Below are 22269 nucleotides of genomic sequence, written 5' to 3' on the forward strand. Positions count from 1 at the left end.
AACTGTGACTTTGACAGTATGTTATTTGAGATAAGATCGTTATAAAGCCGACTGTACATTACTTTTTTGAAAATTTTTGAGAATGCTGGCAACAGTGATATTGGATGGAAATTTGATGCTATTTCTTTATCTCCCTTCTTAAACAGTGGCTTAACTTCAGCATATTTCAGCCATTCAGGAAATATTGCACTGATAAATGATTGGTTACACAGATAGCTTAATATGTTACTTAGCTCAGAATCACATTCTTTAATTAACTTTGTTGATATTTCATCATACCTACTAGATGTTTTTGATTTTAAAGATTTTATGATGGACATTATTTCTGTTGGGATAGTGAGGGTCAAATTCATATTATGGAAGTTGCTTGATGTTTCTGCTCTGAGGTATTCCATAGCAGCATCTACCGAACCTGACAACCCCATCTTTTCGGTAACAGTTATAAAATGTTTATTAAAAAGTTCTGCAACACTATACACATCTGTCACCAATGTATCTTTTACTCTTAATGCTATTTGTTCCTCTTCATGTCTGGTTCTACCGGTCTCCTCCTTCACTATATCCCATATTGTCTTTATTTTGTTATCTGATATTACTATCTTTTCCTTGTAATATATTTGCTTTGACATCCGTGTTAGTCTTTAATATTTTGCAGTATTTCTTGTAATGTGCTATAGCATCAACATCGGAACTGTTTCGGATTGACAGATACAGTTTTCTTTTTGTTTTACAAGATACCCCTATTCATCGAGTAATCCATGGCTTTTTTTGTAGACTTTGCTCTAACCTTGGTAAGTTTTGGGGGAAAACAGTGTTCGAATAAGGTAAGCACTTTATTAGCAAAAGTGTTATATTTTTCATTCATGCCATGAGCACTGTAAACATCAGTCCAGTGAATGTCTCTGAGGAGTGTCCTAAAATAATCAATTTTTGGCTTATTGATTACCCTCTTGAGCTCAGATTTAACAGATTTTATATCCTGTTCAGTATTAACATTTAACAGAAGGAACTGCATGTCATGGTCTGAGAGGCCATTGACTATTGGTTTTGTAATATAATTTTGTTCATTGGATTTTTTTATGAAGATATGATCAATGGCTGTTTGTGTGCAAGTGGCTACCCTAGTGGGGAACTTTACAGTGGGAATTAAGTTGAATGATAGTGTTACTAACTCAAATAAGTTTTTATTGGGAGAGTCTTTAAGGAAATCTACACTGAAATCACCAGCAACCACTATTTCTTTGTTTTTGGTTGTTAAATGGGCCAGTACGGCTTCAAGGTGGCTTACAAACAGATTAAGGTTACCTGCAGGTGCTCGATATACACTTAATATTATGAAGGATTTTTGTGAAATTCTAATTCTGTTGCACATGCTTCCATATGCTGTTCTAGGCAAAATTTATGAATGTCTATGTTCTTAAATTTATGACAGTTTCTAATGAATGTGGTAACTCCTCCTTTCTTCATTTCTGATCTACAAAAGTGAGATGCTAACCTAAACCCTGTAACACTTAAAAGTTCTATACCAGTGGTCACATGATGTTCAGAGAGGCAGATTATGTCAGCTGGGTTTGAAGACTCTAATTCATCTATGCAGATAGTTAATTCATTAATTTTATTTCTCAGTCCTTGAATATTTTGATGCAATAAAGATAGCTGACATTTCACATTGCCTGAGTTAAAATTTGGTAGAGTTATAATATCTGCTGACTATTGAAAATTCTTAACCAATAGCTGTTTATGCTGATGTAATAAGCTGGAATTATGTTTTTTGATTTCTTTCTCAAACTTAATGGTTGTCTCAGTTCTAACCCCTATTAAAATTTGCTTGCTTTCTTTCTTTCCTCCCTACCCTAAAAAAGGGTCTTCTCTGAACTCTATAACCACTGGTATTTTACCACTCATGACAGTGCCTCCCCCCTTTAACTTTCCTACTATTTCCCCAGCCAATTTACCCTTCCCCTTCCTGTTGAGGTGAAGGCCATGCCTAGTATAATCCCACCTACTGAGAGAATCAACAGGAACCACACCAATGTGTGACCCTGCACCTGACATAAGCAGCTGTTCCAGCTCCAAATTAACTCTCTTGACAGAAGAGTTCAAATGAGGTCGGTCATGGCGCCCAAGAACAGATACAAACTCAACACTAGTATGCTTCAATGCTGATGCAATCTTTGCCAGGTCACACTCTATACTGTATCCAGGATCTCTGTCAATACTGTTACCTGCCCCACCCACTATAATCACGGTGTCTTCCTTAGTGAAATCTTTGCAAAGTGATCCTAAATCCTCTGTCACCTGCTCCAGACCAGCACTAGGTTTAAAAAAATTGGTGACCTGGTATTCTGATCCTAGTTCATCCTGAAAAAGTTGGCCAACACCTCTTCCATGGGAACTACCTAACAACAACACTTTCTTTCTCTTTAATGATTTCCTTACATTCTTACTTTTCAATTTGCTGCTGAAAGTTTGTTGTGTCCTGTCTACACCTGCAACTGCTTGAGGCTCACCAGCTTGTAACTGAAGCAACAGGTCAAATCTATTTTCCACATTCACTATGAAGCTGTCAGACAAAGTTCTAGGCCTGTTCCTCCTGTTGCCATTTCCCTCATCTCTTTACTCTTCTCCCTCCTTAACCTGTCAAGATCTCCCCTGGCCTTGTCTAACTCAGCCTGAAGGGTGGCAATTTTCCCCTCCTGTTCTAGTATCTTCCTATCTCTACTACAAATCCTACAAAACCACTGATGAGTCTCATTTACTTCCCCTATTCCCACGCGACTACAGTTACCCACATGGAGAAAACTACAGCACCCATCACACCAAAGCCCCGACCTAACAATTCTATGGTAGGTCAAGCACTTTTCACTCATGATAAACGTAATGGTTTATTAAGAATAAGTGAGTTAAATTACAGATAAATACGAAAATTTGGTTACACAAATCTGGCCTATACGCAACTGTGTGTAAACAAAAACAAAAGTGCAAAGTTTCTGAAACAACAACTTAAACTTTACGCTACTTTCTGGAAATGCTAGTTAAATAATGAAGAGGTACGCTAATTTAAATTGTTGGAGAGAGCAGGGAACAACTAAACGAAATTCTATAGATTTGCTGCAGCAGAACGTAAACAGAAAATACAACTGTACGGTCTTTTCGCGTTTTCTGCTTTATTACGAAAAGAAAAATGAAACTTTTAATGGTACACTTAAAAGGCACAATAATACACCTATTTACCACGTAATCAGTACTAATCTATATGTTTTATAATCGAAAATGGCTTATCTTTACGAGAACATCAAAACTCGCGCTAGTCGCCTGGCTGCAGGGCTGCGTAATGCAATCCCCAAATCTGTAGGTCTGTATCATGCACTGCACTTATTTCATTTCTGGCTTTAATAAATTGTCGGTATACTTGGTTTTCTAGTTCACTGAACTTCTGTCTTTGGGTTCCACCTCGTTCCATGACTTCTTTGCAATATTTAATTGTGCTTTTTTCCTCCATCTCTTTAAATTTCTTAAATTTATTTGTTACTTCACTCCATAATCTATATTTGCGTCTTTTAATCGGTTTGGAGAGTAACCTGTATTGGAGCATTTCCTTCATGTAACCCAAAGAAATACCAAAAGATTGAAGTTGTAGCATTTCTTCTTCGTGTTCTTTGTACGGATTGTCAACAATCTCATCATCTGGTACATACAGCTCTGCAGCAATCAGCAAGGTATCGTCACCACCACATGTACTGTTTATCAACAAATGTAGGAAATAATCATACAAATGTTCGACAATCGTTTGATCCCTTAAGGAACTTTCCGATTCCTTACAGTTTGGAAAATATTCATTGACCTTGTTATTTAAGTCGCGGGCTATATTTGCTGGATTCATATTGCCCACGGAATATATCCCACGTATTTAATGCACTCTCGTCCAAAGTAGCGAACAGTCAACTGCCAGCCAGGGAGCCTCATTAGCAGGAATACTCTCTGTTCCGTGCACTGTAGTTGACTGACATTGTGTGTTTCGATGTTTGTTTAGGTGTAGCGTCCCCATACTACGGCGCAGTTACCTTGCATTGGACGGACAGACGGATAGATAATAATTGTCTGAAAATAAAAAATTAAACTTTTGACTTGAGGGAAGACTTGAACCAAGGACCTCTCATTCCGCAGCTGCTCACGCTAACCACAGGACCACAGCGCTCCTGAGCTCACACTATCCTTGGTGTTGCCTATATTGTGCATGGACTACTCAGTTTGTATATTTTGCTTATTTTTTTCATAGTTCCACACAACTTCTTCCTGTTTTCTCGACTGATCTGTGTTCAGTTTTTCAAGGCCTATCCACTGTGCCAACTTATAGCTAAATCTGAGGGGGCTGCAATGGGGAGGTTCCCCTGTAAGACACCACAAAGGTCTCAACAATGCACAACAACAAGGGCAGGGAGATTGTTGCCACACTTGATCCCATTTGTTACCATGGTGTAGCTACTTATCTGCTTGGTATACTTCATTCTAGAAACTTGTCACCATAATTCCGGCTAATCCGAACAAATCAATAACCCGAACACGGTACAGTCCCATTTAGTTCGGATTAACGGGACCCTACTGTATTTAGTTGAGTTTGCAGCCTTTAGATTTGTGTGGTTTATCATATAACTGAAATTTAGCAGATTGATTTTAGTGTACATGTAGATGACTTCACACTTTTCATTATTTAGAGTCAATTGCCACTTTTTGCACCATATAGACATACTGTCTAAATCATTTTGCAACTCATTTTGATCATCTTATCAAAATCAATAAATCACTTTCTTCTAGGTGATTCATGATGTTCAAGCTCAGTATGTATTCCAGAATTGTACTGCAAATCAGTGTTGGTGATATGGGCCAAAAATCCACTGGATTACTCCTGTTTCCTGTCTTGGGAATTGGTGCGACCTGTACAACCATTCCACTCTTTGGGTATGAACCCTTCTCTGAGCAAGTAGTTGTATAAGTTTCCTAAGTATGGCACTACTATATCAGCATACTCTGGAATAAATCTGACTGTATATAATCTGGATCAGGAGCCTTGCCTTTCTAAGTGTTTTAAGCTGCTTCGCTACACAGAGGACATCTACCTCTGATTTATTCTTGTTGGCAGTTGTTCTTGATTCAAATTCTGGAGCATTTACTTTGTCTTCTTTTGAGGAGGAATTGCAGGAAACCATGTTTAGTAACTCTGCATTGGTGGCACTGTCATCAGCATCATCGCCATTGCTATAGTGCAGTGAAGGTATTGAGGGCATCTAGCCACTGTATATGGCGCAAAATCATATGATGTAGATGGCTATTTATGGTGTAGACTTAATGAAAATGATTTTAGAGTATTATTATGCATTTCAGTGTTAAATTTTTAAATGTGTAAATTTTGCATTAAAATACACATCAGAAAGATGATAATCATTATTTTTGGTAATAACATTAAGAAACTGCTATTTTAAACTTAACATGTGAATATAGTTCTTATTTTTACAGTTTTATAAAATGACTGTCAATTTACATCAATTTGATGTGCACGGTGATTCCGCAGAAAGTAACTGTTGTGTATAATGAGATTTAGTAGTAGATATGTAAATACATATGTATGTTTCACTTCTTCTAAAGCATTGGATTGATTTCTACCAAATTAGGTACACTTATTACTTACTGTGTGGAAAGAACTACTTCAGAGGTAAGAACCACCTACATCCCAAAGGAGTGACGCACAAATAGTCAGACTATATTCTTCCAGTATTTGAGGAGCACTTGGTGACTTGTAACGGACTTGATGCATAATTTCAGATTTTTACAACACCTTTCTGCCCTCACATCCCCCACAAAATGACGAAATGAAAAAAAAAATTATCACTAACTACATTTTTGCTGTTTATTCAGTAAAACTGCCACAGCAGGCATGACCTTTTTAATTTATTGCTTTTTCACTAATAACTCTATTCGCAGCACATTTTGCAGGCAAAACCCGATATTTCCCGAACTATAACAAACTACTCGAACAGCGAGTCATGTCCAAACAGCCCTGTACCACTGTATGTACCTGTAAAATTATATTGCTGTATGACACATAGTTACTTAGATAATGACATTGTAAACACTGAGCACCGTAAAAACGAAACTGCTGGGCAATATTTGCTACAGCTATAGGTGAAATATGTTACAAATATGTGGCATGTGCATATGAGGCAAAGCCACCAGTAAAAAGTTCCTCCTAAACACCTGGATTGATTTCAACCAAACTTGGTGCACTTATTACTTGCTATCTGGAAAAAAATTCTTTTGGGGTAAGGACCAGTAATCTCCCATTTGGATGGGGTGATAACATGGAGAGAGAAGTGGGGAAGAAGATATGGACAGACAGAGGGGGGAAAGGAGGAGATGAAGATATGTAAGGGGAAGGAGGCGGTGGACAAAAGAGGGGGAGTTCGAAATGGGCAGAAAAATGGAAGAGGAAGAGAGGGCTAAGAGAGGGAGAGGAGGTGAAGGATAGAGAGGGAGAAGAAAAGAGGTGATGGACAGAGGGAGGGAGTATGAGAAGGACAAAGAGTGGTAGATCCAGCATTGACTTCACTACAGCATATATGAAATTAGTCAAATTAGTATATAAAGCAAGGATATATAGAGGGAAAGAGGTCAATAGTGCTTATCATGAAATCATCAATCCCTCAGAGATGGCAGAAAGTTCAAGAGGATAATAAGCCATAAGAAGAAATGTTTGAAATTTATTTCTTAGAGGAAGATAACTTCAGTATCTCTGCCAACAAAGAGTAGGGAGGGTAATGGAAAACACATCTGAACAAAGCAATATAAATTTGGAACGAGATAATATTGATAGCTTAACAAAGGAGTGTTTGGTGCTCTAAGAAAACTAAAACAGCAAATTATAGGCCAGTGTGCTTGTTACTTACAGCTTATGACATATAGGCAAAGGTAGCACCGATAAGCGTTCATATCCTGGCAGAAGCAGTTATAAGTGCTGCACAGACAGTTTCTACAAGTCCAGTTGTGTACAGATTGTTTTTACACCATAAAACAGTTAATAGAGAAACATCAAGAATTTTATACACATTGATTTTATTGACTATGAAAAAGCAACTGAAAAGCTCCTTTAAAAAATAAAAAAAAACCACATTACATTAAATTTTACAGGACAGGGTCTTCCACATTTCATAACATGCAGCAAGTATGTATGATAGAACATACATATTAAAATTTTAAGTGGAATGACACAATCTGAATTAATCTGAGGACTTAGACAAGGGGCCACACTATCGCATACTCTTTTTAATTTTTGTCATAAATAAATGGTAAAAATCATTACCAAAACACTTAATAAAATAAATAACAACTCACCTACAGCTGACCACTGCGTGGCACATAGAAACATTCAACAGTATGCAGTATTTACACTAGCTTTCAAACTCTTGCTCTTTGTCTAGTAAAAGTACACATGTTCACACAAACAACCACTCAAATGCTAATGCCCATGGTGAGACTGACTTGAATATTGATTACTGAGGGCAGTTGCCTGAGTATATGGAGGCGAGAAAGGTGTAGTTGGGAAGTACACACTGGACGAGGAGGAGGTAATGGGTTGGTGTGAATCAGGTCTTTTAATAGATGAATCAGCAGTTTCACAAATCAAAAGGAGTTCAGAGGGTAGAGATAAAAGAGATAGAGATACAGAGGAAAGGAGACAAGAAAGGCAATACCGTACGGTAGTAGTGAATTTTGGTTATATGAGAGAATGCAATCAGTAACAATAAATCAGTCAGAACCTTCATGTAGGACAAATAACTCCAGTCCTGTTATAGCAGCCATGTAGTCTACCAACTCAGTTCTAAACACTTTGTATCATCATACGTGGACATGACCACTAACAAGCTGCCCTCATGATTGGCCACCACCAAACTGTGGCCATGAGACAGATCACTCAGTGGCCAACAAGCTGCGCAGTATGGTGTCCTTGACATGAATGCCTGTTTCACAGCCTGTAGTATATGGATCCTTCTTTATCTGCATGTATATCAGTACTCTGCAAGCCACCTGTTGGTGTGTGGTGGAAGATACTTCTGGTATCACTATCTCATCTTCCCTTACCTGCACTATTTGCAAATGGGGCATGAGAAGAATGATTGTTGATTATTTCTTGTAGACATTTCACATGATGTATGAGGCAGGAAGTATGTTATCTAACTCTTTTCAGAGGTCACACTCAGAATCTCAATAATAAACCACTCTGTGATGCAGGTCTCTCTTGTAGTGTCTGCCACTGAAGTTTGTTGAGTACGTCTGCAATGCTCTCGTGCTGACTAAATAACCATGTGATGAAATGCACTTCTTTGCTCTTTGTTGAACCTTCTTCAGCTTTTCTGTCAGTCATACCTGGAAAGGGTCCCAGAGTGATGAGCAATACTCAAGAAATGATTGAACAAGTTGATTTTTAAGCCGTTTCTTTCATCTGTAAGTTACATTTCCTTAAGATTCTTCCTATGAATATCAATCTAGCATCTGCTTTTCCTGCTATTTATTTTCATGTGGTCATTTCACTTATGGTTGCTTTGGATGATTACGCCCAGATACTTGACAGTGCATATTGTTTCCAGCAATTTGTCATGATGGTCTAGTTGTACAGTAATGGAAATAGTTTCCTATGTATGTTCAATATGTTACATTTATTTACATTCAGGGTCAACTGACATTCACTGCAGCATTCATAAATCATCAGCAGGTCCTTTGGAAAATTGCTACGATCTTCTGGTGTTGGTATTTTCCTGTAGAAACCGCATCATCTGCAAATAGCCTTATAGAACTTCCAACATTTTCTATTAAATCATTTGTATATACTGTAAATATTAAAGATCCTATAACATTTCCTTCAGGTATTCCAGAAATTACTTTTACATCTGTTGATTTTGCTCCATTGAGAGTGACATGTTGAGTTCTCTCTGCAAGGAAGTCTCAAACCAGTAGTAAATCTGCTTTGATACTTGGTAGGCTTGTATTTTTTTCACTGAACGGCAATGTGGGATTGTGGCAAATGGCTTCCTGAAGTCGAGGAACATGGCATCAATACGAGCACTGATTTCAACAGCACTGTGGATCTCGAGGAGAAATGGAGAGAGCTTAGTTTCGCAATATCTCTGTTTGTGGAATCCATGCTGATTTTTTACGGAGGAGGTCGTATGTCTCCAAAAATGTCATGATTTTGGGAATAATACATGTCCCATAATTCTACAACAGAGTGACGTCAGCAACATAGGCTTATAATTAAGTGCATCTGTCCTACGACCCCTGTTGCAAACAGGAATGACCCGCGTTTTTTTCCAGTCACTACGTATGCTTAATTGCTCCAGCAGTCAATGATTAACTGCTGCTAGTAGGGGAGGAAGTTCATTCGCATGTCCTCTGGATAATTTTACTGGTATCACATGTGGACTTTATGCCTTTCCACTACTATGCAGTATAGTTACTTTTCTATTCTGCAATCACTTATCTCAATATCTGCCATTTCAATGTCCATATGATGATTGAAAGGAGGGACTGTATTACAATCTAATACAGTGAAATGATTTCAGCCTTCTCCCTTTCATCTCCTATTTTGGTCTCCAATATGGTCTGCGAGTGACTGAATAGATGATTTTCATCCATTTACTGATTTTACATTAAGACCAAAATCTCTTAGTATTTTTAGTCAGATTGCTTTCAAAAATTTTACTATCATCAAGTCATTGAACACTTTTCTCATTGCTGTCCTTATGCTTATTTTCACTTCATTCAGCTAGGTTTAGACTTCTCTTGAATCTATGGTGGAGCTCTCTTGGTTTATGTAGTAGTTTTCTAACATTGTTGTCAGACCAAGGTGGAACTTTCCCACTGTTTAAGATCTTGCATGTAACATATCTGTCTAAGGCATATCAAATGATTGATGCTTTTTCCATTTGTGCTCTACATCTTTGTCCTCAGCACTAACAACACCAGCTTTTCATGCTTGCTCTCATGACAAGCACCCCCCCCCCCCCCCCGCCTCCCCGTCCTCAACCTTCACTACTCCATGCCCTGTGCCTGCCTCTTTGTCTTTCCCTGCTTCCACTCCAGCCTCGCACATTGCCTTACACATGCCTTCAATCCCCCCCCTCCCCCCCCCCCAGCTCACCTGCAAAGACCTTTTCAATTCTCTGCTTCACCCCCCCCCTCCCCCTCTCCCCCCAGCACAGCATCCCGATATTGCACAAGGCAACGTAACCTACTATCCTGTCCCCACCATGTACCTGCATGCTTCCACTGGCAGCACTACAGCATCTTCCCCCACCCCTACCCAGATATCCCTCTCCTCAATGCTAGATGTCTCTTCTATTCCCACTTCTGCGCACCTCTTCTGATATCACAACTTGCCCCAATGAGGCCATGGCTGAGAGAGAGAGACAGTGAGAGAGAGAGAGAGAAATGGGGTGGGGTGGGGTGCAAATGTGTAAATGTGTGTTGTGTATCTTCCTTCACATGATGGTGGACTTTGTCCGACAGCTGAAAGTCTAACAGCCTGCACTGTTAAATGTGCCTATTTGAGTAGCAATCTATCCTAATACTCGTGTTGTTGTTTCCTGGTGTTAAATTTAAATACCACACCCATCAGAAACAAATGTGATTGCATGTTAAGGATGTGAACTTTTTAGGCAAAAAATAGCCTTTAATAATGAAATAACAGAGCAAGTTAATTAATTCCTTTACTCTGGTTGTAACATTACTTGCATACCTCATTGATATATCAATGAGAATACAATGAAAATTTAATACAATTGGATGGAAAAAATAATCTACTCACCAAGTGGCAATTGGAAAAAACATATATAAAAGTTAAGGAAATGTGCAAGCTTTTGGAACCAGTGGCTCCTTCTTCTGGCAGAAGAATTATCATATTAATAATTAGAATAAAAAGCTACAGAAATTCCAGCATTTAGGTGTCACTATCAAACAACATTTTAAAAGTAACAGAAAAGATAACTTGCTTTCAACTACATAAGTGAATGTTGAACACTTACTAAATGATAGGTCAAAATGATAGAACGTGGATGAATGTAATTTCTAAGAACATTAGCTGGCTACACATTGATAGGAAGAGAAATGAGGATATCATGAAACAGTTGAACATATTTAATCTGAATGAAGAAATATTAAAGTAAAGAACAAATGGAAAGTGCATGCAAAAAGAATACGAAAAAGCAAAACACCAGTCACTGTTGTTTTTTGTTGTTGTTGATTTTACTGTTGTTGATGATGATCTATACTGACTCAGTTACGTAGGACAGAATTAATAGTAAGAGCTGAAAGTATTCACTGAGATTAATGTGAGCATTTCATCATTATGTATGAAACAGTGGAATCTGGAATGACTTAAATTAACTATCCAAAAATTCAATCACATCTTGCGTTGGTTACCAGGAAGACTCCATGTCCATATCCCGCATGTCAGTAGAGAGTAACTTCATTCTAGCATTATATATATTCACATGGACACAATATGCATTTAATTAAAATCTATTGTGTTTTATTTGTTAGTTCCAACTTGCCCAAAATTAAGCACAGAGAGCCAAAAGCATTGCAACTGCTATGTCTCAAACTTGGATATTTATGTTTTGTAGGCAGTGTTCATTCAGTTGACCCATATTTCCACATTATCTGGACTCAACTTGTGCCTGTCCATATTGAAGTTTGGGAGATATGGACAGGAAGTAGTGGCAAATAAAAAACTGGTGTTAGTCACTAGGAATACCCAAATACCTCAGTTACTAGAACACTGGTCTGGTCATGAAAGCCAAATGTCTAGGTTCAAGTCCTGGTTCAGAGTACACTTTTAATTTGGCCAGAACTATACAGTGAAGCCAATTATGTAAACACTGTAAATGGATAGCTAAAGAAATCTACTCACCAAGCGGCAGCAGGGGAACACATACACACACAAAAGGATTTAACTTTTATAAGCTTTCGGAGCCAGTGGCTCCTTTTTCTGGCAGAAGAGTTGAAGGAAAAGGACTGGAGAGTTTTAAGGAAAGGGGTACAGTTCAGAAGAGTCACCTAGAACTAAGGGTCAGCGGAAATTTACCGGACGGGATGAGAAGAAAAGACTTATTGTTGGAGACTGTACTGGATGAGATATGAAAACCTGAGAGCTTAAAGGTGGAAGACAGGGTAATAAGTAAGACAGAGATTACTACTAAAACATCATAGTAATCTCTGCCTTGCATTTTACCCTGCCTTACATCGTTCACTGTTTTACGTACTCCAGGGTCAAAATGCAACTCGGCCAAGTCACACTTTTTTCAACCATTCATTGTGTGTTTGGGGTTTGATGTTTCTTGTGATGGTGTGGAGTCTTTTTGTCATCCTTTTACTACAGTCATAGTTGTGCATCACCCTGAAAATGTCAGACAACTCCAAACATTTTTAGATAAAATATCTTACTATCACAAATTTATTCCAAGTGCAGCCACATTGGCCCATCCCCTCTAGGAGTTGCTCCACAAGAACGGGCCTTTTCAGTGGACACTCACATGTGAACATACTTTCACACTTTTGAAATCTAAATTACATTCTGCTCTTTGTTTGGCTTCTTTCCATCCTGGCCGCCATCTGCTTTAGTGTCAGGTAGTTCATCTCGTTTAGCATGGTTGCTCGGACACGCCTCCAGATACGGCTTCTGATCCTTTGCATAACTACTTTGCCCTCTGTCAATGCCTTTTGGTATATGTTTCAACTCCTACATTGAGGACATTGGGGAGTCTCACTTACCAAGTTATTGGCCCATTGGCATGTGTTCTGGCCTGGCACCATCAGTGACATTGTACATTTACCAAAGCCTGCTCTCAGTGTGCTACCCATGGCAGCATCCATGGGAATGCGTCCATGTTTGTTTCACAGGACCATTCCTAAATTCCTCATGGTTGTTGATGTTTTCTCTAAATTTCCATATGTTATCCACTATTCTTTGATGTCAGCCGCAGCAATGATTCAGGCCCTCTCCATTTTTTTTTTTTTTTTTTTTTCTATTGGAGGGTTGCCTTACATGCTTGTGATGGACAATGGTCCACGGTTTGTGTCTCAAGCATTCCAGATTATTGCACCCATCCAAGACATTCACCATGTAGCTGCTCCTCCATTTAATCCCCAATCTAATGATGAGGTAGAATGTCTCATCCAGATGTTCAGGCTTCAAATGAAGAACATTGTGGACTCCTTCATGGTCAGTGCTTCAACATGTTTCTTGAGTTCCTACAGATTTACACTGGTGGGTGATCAGAGTATGGCCAAAAAGCTCCATGGCTGCCAGCCACAAACCCTTCTGCATCTACTCATGCTGCATCACCAAAGCCCATCAGCATGGCCCACATTGCAGTTTGCTCCTGGCTACACGGTCAGGGCTCAGGGAATTGGTCACCAACCAGAATTGATTCTGGTCATGGTCCACAGCTGCTGAGGCTGCTGCCTCTGTATAGTGTGTACCACTGATAGCCTGGTGGCATGCCACCACAAACAGCTATGTCCTGTAGCCAGAGTGAGAGTTGCAGGGCCACCAATACCACATCCTCACTCAGTGCCTGTCAAGGCCTCCTGGAGTGTGTCTGCTGTGGGGCCGGACCTGCCCTCCTTGTGAATGTTACAGCCTCCTGCCTCTCCTCTGGGATCCAGCCCCCTTGTGCCTGCTGCCCCACCTTTCTATGATGGTTTGCTACCACCAGTGATTCTGCCATTGGCTGGGCTGGTGCCTTCGACCCTTCAACACCACCACCCCTGGCACTCCCAACCAGGTGACCATGCCTCCACCACATTGAGGAACCATGCACTGAGATACTACCAATGCTTTTGTCACCTTTCTGTCTTACGTTACTTTGCAGGGGAGCAGCTGCCATGCGTGTCCACTGCTGTGCCACTTCTGCCCTTACTCACTGGTTCTAGCTCAGAATCTCCTTCCACTGTGTCTGTTATTGCCTGTGGCATCCGCCACAAAGACTATGGATGTTTCAAAAGTCACCCTGATGCCCTAATCGATGGGACATCCATTCCCAAAGGGGAAGGGGTGCTCTAACCCTATACGCAATAACTGGATAAGTGCTGCCGGTGCGCTACACTTTGAATGTTCCACAAATGGCATCCAACAGCACCACCTGTGGTGGTGGGCCACATGGCTTATGCACATGGTATACTATCTACCCTAGCCCTCCTCTTTATGAGCCCAATGAAACAGGCACTCGCTCTCATACTGTGTCCATAGTTATTGTCAACAACTGCTTGTATCAGTTCCTGGATTGTTTCTGTGTTTGTGTCCATGTTCTCAACTGTTATTCACTTGTAGGTAGTAGACGAATAAACTTTGGTCCATTATGGCTCTGCTGTTGTTTGTCTCTTACAATATGATAAGTAGTGTGAGTTATGAGAGAGATAAGGGAAGAAAGGAATGTAGAATAAAGATGAAAATTATGTATTTCACTACATCTGTGCTATGTTCTATTTAATATTTTCACCTGATGCCAGCCTGCCTTAAAAGTAGGCTGCTACAATGAATAGGCTACCCTGCTGTTAAACTTAATTTGTGTTCCAATATGCTTACCTTGACAAAAGAGAAATGAGATCAACTATATAAATAAGGAACTATTTTCCATGGCATATTATTTAACAGCTATTCCCTAACATTTAACTGTGCCCTTAACAGAATGAAATTTTCACTCGGAAGTGGAGTGGGCACTGATATGAAACTTCTTGGCAGATTAAAACTGTGTGCTGGACTGAGACTCCAACTTGGGACCTTTGCCTTTCTGGAAAAATCCTCCAGGCTGTGGGAAAGCCATGTCTTCACAATATCCTTTCTTTCAGGAGTGCTAGTTCTGCAAGTTTCGTGGGGAGCTTCTGTGAAATTTGGAAGGTAGGAGACAAGGTACTGGCGCAAGTAAAGATGTGAGGACGGGCCGTGAGTCGTGCTTGGGTAGCTCAGGTGGTAGAGGACTTGCCCACGGATGGCAAAGGTCCTGAGTTCGAGTCTCAGTCCAGCACACAGTTTTAATCTGCCAGGAAGCTTCTTGCTCTTAATGTTTAACTATCTGCAACTTGTGGTCTCGCATTCTCGCTTCCCGAGCATGGGGTCCCAGGTTCGATTTCCGGTGGGGTCAGGTTTTTCACCTGCCCGGAGATAACTGGGTGTTGTTGTGTTGTCTGCATAATCATCACTCATCCCCTTTACGGTCGGAGGAAGGCAACAGCAAACCACCTTCATTAGGACATTGCCTGGTACAGCAGTGCAGGTCTCCCGCATTGTTCCCCTACGCTCTGTCAAGATGCATGGGACTTCATTTTCAACATTTAACTGTGCCCTTATAATAAGTCAAAAACATGTGAGCTTCTGTGTAGTATTACCGAAAAGACACTCAAAAGGTTTTGAGCAATGAAAGGAGTTTTTATTCATGGGTTCAAATGGGTCTTACTTTGATGGAGGCTACCAATGACTGAACATGTTTGGTAAGTACATGAAGTGGGAGTATCAGTATAATTTTTTGTGTTACAAATGGAACGCGATATTTTCTGGTGGAGTGCTAGGACATTTCTGTAGTGAACTGCTTTGATGAAGTTTTTAATGTGTAAGGCCATAATTCAACCCATATGCATTTGAAAAAGCTTTTATATTCTACTGCACCTTCATAAATAACTATTTAGTAATAGTAATTTCATTTTTTTCATTGCCCTCATAAATTGTAAATTAATTCAACATCATTCTTTCATTACTTTATGTATGGTTTTATCATGTAATGTTATAGATGTTGGCAAAGGTATATAACTAAATTTATTAAAGTTATCTGACATAATAAAAATCCATATTTCAGGGGAAGTTTACATCCAAAAGTGATGTCTGGTCATTTGCTGTAACTCTATGGGAGATACTGACATTTGCCCGAGAGCAGCCATACGAAGACATGAATGACTCTCAAGTCATAGAAAACTTGACCCATTTCTATGAAAATGATGGCAAGCAGGTATGTAACAAATGAGTTAGACAATAAAGAAACTTCCTGAATGATTCATGACCATAAAAAATATAAATACGAGATATAGTCAATAATTTTGCTTTTTGTTATTCCTTTTCTGAGTTTTTATATTATCTTAAATAATAAAGGGAACTGGTCAATCTGAGTCTTGACTGTTTTCAAATTAAAAAAATAATTTAAAAGTTGTGAAACACTTTAATTGTTCCATTATTAGCACACTGCCAGCCTTGACCTAGTATCTGAAAAAGTAGCATATCCAAGTGCCCAGTTGTTTCTTGTACAGGGTCGTCTATCCGTATGATGCAGTTATTTTACATATGTGCTCTGTTTAATGTTATCTCTCTTTCTGACAATTCATTTTTCAGTATCTCAAATCGTTTCCTTATCACTTACGAATTCTAGTTGCTAGTTGAAGATTGCTCCATATGTAGGGAGTAGGTAATTCAGTCTGAGATACCTTATTAGGTCTGGGCCCAGAATATGTACTAAGATTCTACAACAGGTGGATTTCAAGGCTATTATATGGGTCACTTTGCTACTCTTCTTGTAGATGATTGTTGCCTGTGCTTCCAGTCAACTCCTGGGCAAAGCCTTTTTGTTCAAGGATCTACATTATATTATAGTAAAAGAGAGGTCTGCTCAGCAGAATTGCTCAATTGTGGCAATTTCAGCTGTTTTCCAACACCACTGACACTAATATATGTATCACTTATCTATAGAGTAGAGTGAGAATTAAACTGTGACATTACTCCTGAATCTTCCTTTGCAAATGAACATTTGAAAACAAAGTTCAGCACTTCTGCTCTTGCTCTGCTATCCTCAATTTCAGCTCCAGTTAGCCATGAGTGTCTGCACACCATCTTTTGTGCCACTTACTGTATGTTTTGACAACGTTCAGGTATGGTAGCCATTAAAGGATTCTTGAATTGACAGCTAAATGTATTTCATTCAGCACCTCTGTCAACTGCTCCACACTTTGTTTTATACTTATGCTGTTTCTTTCAGAGACTGTGTACTGTGGAGGGCAATTTCAATCACAAATTGTTCTGCTAAGTACATATCTATTCAGTACTTGGTTTACTATTCTTGGAAACTTGAGCCACAGTCTCTCTAAATGCCCATACCCATAGCTGAATGTTCCACATACCTTACTGACATATGACACTACAGCATCTTCATCTAGTTTACTGAATATATAAATCTTTCTACTTGGTTTGGTTCTCCTTTGAATTTCAGAAATCATTGTTGCTTCAACTGCCTTGTGGTCACTGATATCATTTTCAGTGTGCAGACTGAAAGAAACACTCAAAACAATTTAAAATATATTGAGGTGTTGAAATTCTGGTAAAATTGATTGAGAGTCTAATTTGTGATATTACCTATTTTATTGTAGTCACTTAAGAGACTGGTAGAACCAGCTGTGTAACATTCAGGGTCATCCTCAGGTGCATTTCTGTGTAAAAGAACATTTGTACAAAACTTTATAAGAACTGTGCTATACTAAGTTCATAATTCTTAATACCAAAATTAAATTCCTGGCATGTGAATTAACAACACAAGGCATGAGCCACTCATATATAATTACTTACAAGGTCTAATGTCCTATGTTATCTAAATGGCTTAATCTGTGTTTGAAAGTGCAGTGAGGGCTACTACTGACACAACTACCAATAGAAGTCAAAGTCAATGATGTCAGTTGTCACTGATAATTTACATTTGGAAAGAACCAGATGTTCCAAAGTATTATAAAAATAAAGGCGAGGAAGATCCAACGGGGGCTCTAAGTAGATCCAAGAAAGACTATTTAAAACAATAATGTTGGACTTACATGTAATAATGCAAAACCATCTAGACTGCTAACACCAAGCATTTACTATTGTTTTGTAGTCTATCTTGTCATGCCAACCCATTGCAAAACTGCAACAATCCCAATTGATTGAGTTCTCTCCAGTGATGACAGTTTTGTTGGGGAACAAATGTACTAGGGAGATGAGGTTTCCTCCAAGATTTTCATTTCCATTTGGGGGGTGAATCTGGTGGGTGACTGAAGTATCCATTATGAGTTTATTCCCATCCTTAATATCAGTCTTGCGCACAATGTCACATGCAGCTTCAGTTTCTATCTATGAGGCTTTGAGTTTCGTCTACTGTGACAAATACACCACCTCCATTACCATTAGCTATATTTTCAATATACTCTTAGATCCATCCCTAAAATCTGACTGTTGTCAATTTTGCATTTTAGCCAGTTTTCTGTAGCTAGTAGGCTGTTATACATCTACAGTAACTGGGAAAGTCATCTACAATTGGTTACAGACTTTTCTGAGTAAACCCAGTTTAATATTTCAAATTCAGAATGTCTCTAGGAAAAACATGGGAAATTAATGGGATAATTATTACTATAGGGGACAGCAAATGTATTATTGTTGTATTCCTGAACTTTACAAAAAAATATCGGCATGTTGCTTGCAACTTTGTGGAATATAGGCATAAGGTTAGACTGTTCTAGGTTGAGTACTGGTGCTCACATATGGGCAGATTTCAGCAAACAGCTCACGCCTGGGTTACCAACACTTTGCTCAGGACAATAGTAACGAGTGAGGATACTACTACTACATTTATCTGATTTTAACAGGATGTATAAAGGAACAATTCAAGTTAAGTAAGCAATTTTACTACATTTGTGTAACATGACATTTGTTTTCAATTGCTAGTGACAAAATATTTGGTGCCCAGGCCCTTTTTGCTGCAGCGTTGGGCCTGATGCTGGGATCTATCTACAGCTTTTATCCTTCTCAAGACAAAAGAAAATTGTTCACAACATTGTTGTCCCAAATAAAAAATTTATACATTCATGTTATGTTACTATCATAACAAATTTGAACTGCTGCAGCACATGTCCTAATGAAGAGTGCAATTTTACAAATCAATCATATTTAACTGCATTTACAAAGGTTCAGTATATGGTTCAACTGAAAACCTTGTGTTAACTAATTTCACTTCATTTTCTAGGTCACATAAGTTCTCAGCGCTCTGACAGTTTCACAATGTTTTTTGATAAACCATAAAACGTCTGGAAGTAATTGTTATGACGAAAGACATTTTAAAAAATTAAGTTTCCTGTACTAAGCTGCCTTTCAAATAGATGCAGTTTGTTCATGAATGCATTAATTTTATTGAACATAGCAACAATGAGTACATTATTCACTTGAAGTATTAATCTAAGTTATTTCAATTTCTTGTTAGATCAGTGAGAAAGGCTGTATGCTTGTAACAGTAATGGTGTCAGGGTGTGAACCCCATTAATGCCAGTCTGGTTAGTTGTCTTAGCATGGTGTGTCCAGGTTGATAGGTTCTGTGTTATCATCTCACTGGTCTTTATCGAATAACAGGAGCTCAGTTAGCAATAATACCAGTAAACCCCAATCCTTTAAAGGATCAAATTCTCATGCATAAAACAGGTTAAAACTTCTGTCTACAATGAGTCAATGTGTTAAATATTTTGCTCTATGCATGTAACCAAGCAAAAATTTAGGAAAGTTTTGAAATTATGCTTAAAGTCTGTTACAAGTCACTAAGTGTTCCCATTATGAAACCCTGTATTTTGCTTTACACATGTAACCATGAAAAAATTCAGGAAAGTTTTGAAATTATGCTTGAAGTCTCCTATGTTCTCTCATTATGAAACCCAGGATGAATATAAACTGAGTAATTTGTGCTGCATTTTAAAGTGAATATAGTTTATCATGCATCTCAATGTTTGTGATGTCATATCTCCTGTGTCGTACATAGACATAATTTTGGATTACATTCAGTGATATATGTAGATGCTGTAACCAAAGTGTATTGTGAATAGAGTTAGAAACAAAGAAGTAATAAATTACAACATGGAAAAGTAGTAGGTGATAAACATTTTTCCTTTCATCATTTTGTGAGAGTGTCAGCAAGAAAAGTTTTTAAATTGTATGTTAAGTTTGATGGAAGTCACTAAGTGCTCTCATTCTCATTTCTGCACCATCAGATATGCTGCATCAAGGCAAACACAGTTTCTAACTGCAGTACTTGTCTCATTGTGTTAAACTTTTAACATAAGGTTATACCTCTTAATAATTGGACTAGGACTGCATTATAGAGCTTTCAGTTTGGTCAATAATTGTGTGAAGTATTGAAAATAAAATTTTTGTTGGCCCTGGAAGCTGTTAGATAGGAAACCTGTAAATAGGCAGAAGTATCGTGCCCCAGTATCTGGGATAGGCATTTAGTAATATAGGTTCTTTATTCAGTAAGACTCTCGTACAAAGGTAGACAGTGGCGGATCGGTGGCATGCAAAGACCCAAAGGCAGTGGCTGTTAACTCAGCATTGCACATGATTGCACGCTCGGCTGTGGCAGTGTGAGGACGCTAGTTAGGAATGCTGTCTCAGCAAAGTGACAGCAGCTAGTGTGGCCATGCAAATGCGGACCTGACAGCAGGCATTTTGCATGAAGCAGGCGCTTGTACTGTACAGCCGGCTGCTCCATCAGTCAGTCAGACACGAGGCACATGGATCCCAAATCAAGCTCTCTTGGAAATGCCTAGGGACTGCCCAAAGTCATGTGGAGGTGGTCTCCTCTTGGTGGAATTGGCTCAGGTCCCAGTATCATCAGATCTAGCAGTGGCTGCTAGACTAATGTACAATATGGCTACATGTAGACAAAGTTGATAAGTCCCACATGGACCAGTGGCGGGTGTGGAGTACATCTCAGGATCAGCAGTAGTTGAAGACAAGATACTACTAGGGTTTGAGTGGCAAGTACCTGAAGTGATTACTATCAGCTTTGTTGTGAGTGGGCTCTGTCTTCAGTCATGTAAGTGACCAGGCTAGAACAGCACTGAGCCACAGCATGAGGAAATTTAGCTTGCCACTGTGGCAAACTGGGGTCTTCCACCATACTGCTTCAGCAGTATTGCAACTCTGGCAGCAGGGTTTCATACGCAGCTAGCTTGCCTTTTAAAAAAAAAAATAAATAAATAAATAAATAAAAAATAAAAAAAACCAGTTTGTATCAGCTAAAACTAACAGAGCATTGTTCAGATCCAAAATAACTTTTATTTGAGTGCCAAAAGACTGTACGATAACCCTTTCTCTTATTGGTTTATGCAAATGATGTTAAAATGGTGAAAGCTCCAATAATGTGTTGTAGGCATATGATACATACGATGTGTGCAAACACAAAGCTTATGACAAATGGAAATTTTGTACAACTGCAATAATAAATAAATAGTTACACATTTCAGTGAAACTCTTTTAAGTGTAAACACTATAAAGGGTTGCTCTAACGGAATTCAACAGAGGTAGGACATACAAATAGGCTCCTTGGCCTAGAAACTATGTAAGATCATAGTTTGTTGATAGTAGTAAATTTGACATATAAGCCTGCAATCATACATCACACTTTCTGCTCATTTAATTTCAACTACATTACACAGAAACTCGATAAAGATCAGTCTGTGTCACAAACCATCAATAACTGGTAGATTAAACATAACTTGTGGTACACTATTGACCTCAGACTGCTTACTAAGCATATTCAGTCTGTATCCAATGATACCAGTATGCATATTACATAAATAGAATTAAATTATAAATATAATGTAATCACAATTTAAAAATAAAAACAACTAGAGATGTGGTTTAGCCAGAAACTGTATTAGAAAATAACAACATATTTGCCATAAACATGATCATTAAACCTTGTAGGAATATCTGTATGTTAAAAAGCTGCATAACACACACTGTTCTTGTCAAATTTGAGTAAGAGGTAGAAATATGGGGTGCATGAGCATTTGGCAGTCTAAATACACTCCTGGAAATTGAAATAAGAACACCGTGAATTCATTGTCCCAGGAAGGGGAAACTTTATTGACACATTCCTGGGGTCAGATACATCACATGATCACACTGACAGAACCACAGGCACATAGACACAGGCAACAGAGCATGCACAATGTCGGCACTAGTACAGTGTATATCCACCTTTCGCAGCAATGCAGGCTGCTATTCTCCCATGGAGACGATCGTAGAGATGCTGGATGTAGTCCTGTGGAACGGCTTGCCATGCCATTTCCACCTGGTGCCTCAGTTGGACCAGCGTTCGTGCTGGACGTGCAGACCGCGTGAGACGACGCTTCATCCAGTCCCAAACATGCTCAATGGGGGACAGATCC

At 38.9% G+C, this 22269-nt stretch overlaps 1 protein-coding gene across 3 annotated transcripts in view; it reads left to right on the plus strand.

Moving 5' to 3' along the window:
* Positions 1-22269, plus strand: part of LOC126248524 (discoidin domain-containing receptor 2-like) — an 891455-nt gene that overhangs the window by 864195 nt on the left and 4991 nt on the right. For all 3 annotated transcript variants that reach the window (XM_049949580.1, XM_049949588.1, XM_049949595.1), the window contains exon 17: positions 15900-16049. In XM_049949580.1, the coding sequence (XP_049805537.1) occupies positions 15900-16049 (150 nt within the window). The remainder of the gene's footprint in view (positions 1-15899; positions 16050-22269) is intronic.

This window comes from Schistocerca nitens, chromosome 1, assembly GCF_023898315.1.
Source record: "Schistocerca nitens isolate TAMUIC-IGC-003100 chromosome 1, iqSchNite1.1, whole genome shotgun sequence".
Taxonomy (NCBI): Eukaryota; Metazoa; Arthropoda; class Insecta; order Orthoptera; family Acrididae; genus Schistocerca; species Schistocerca nitens.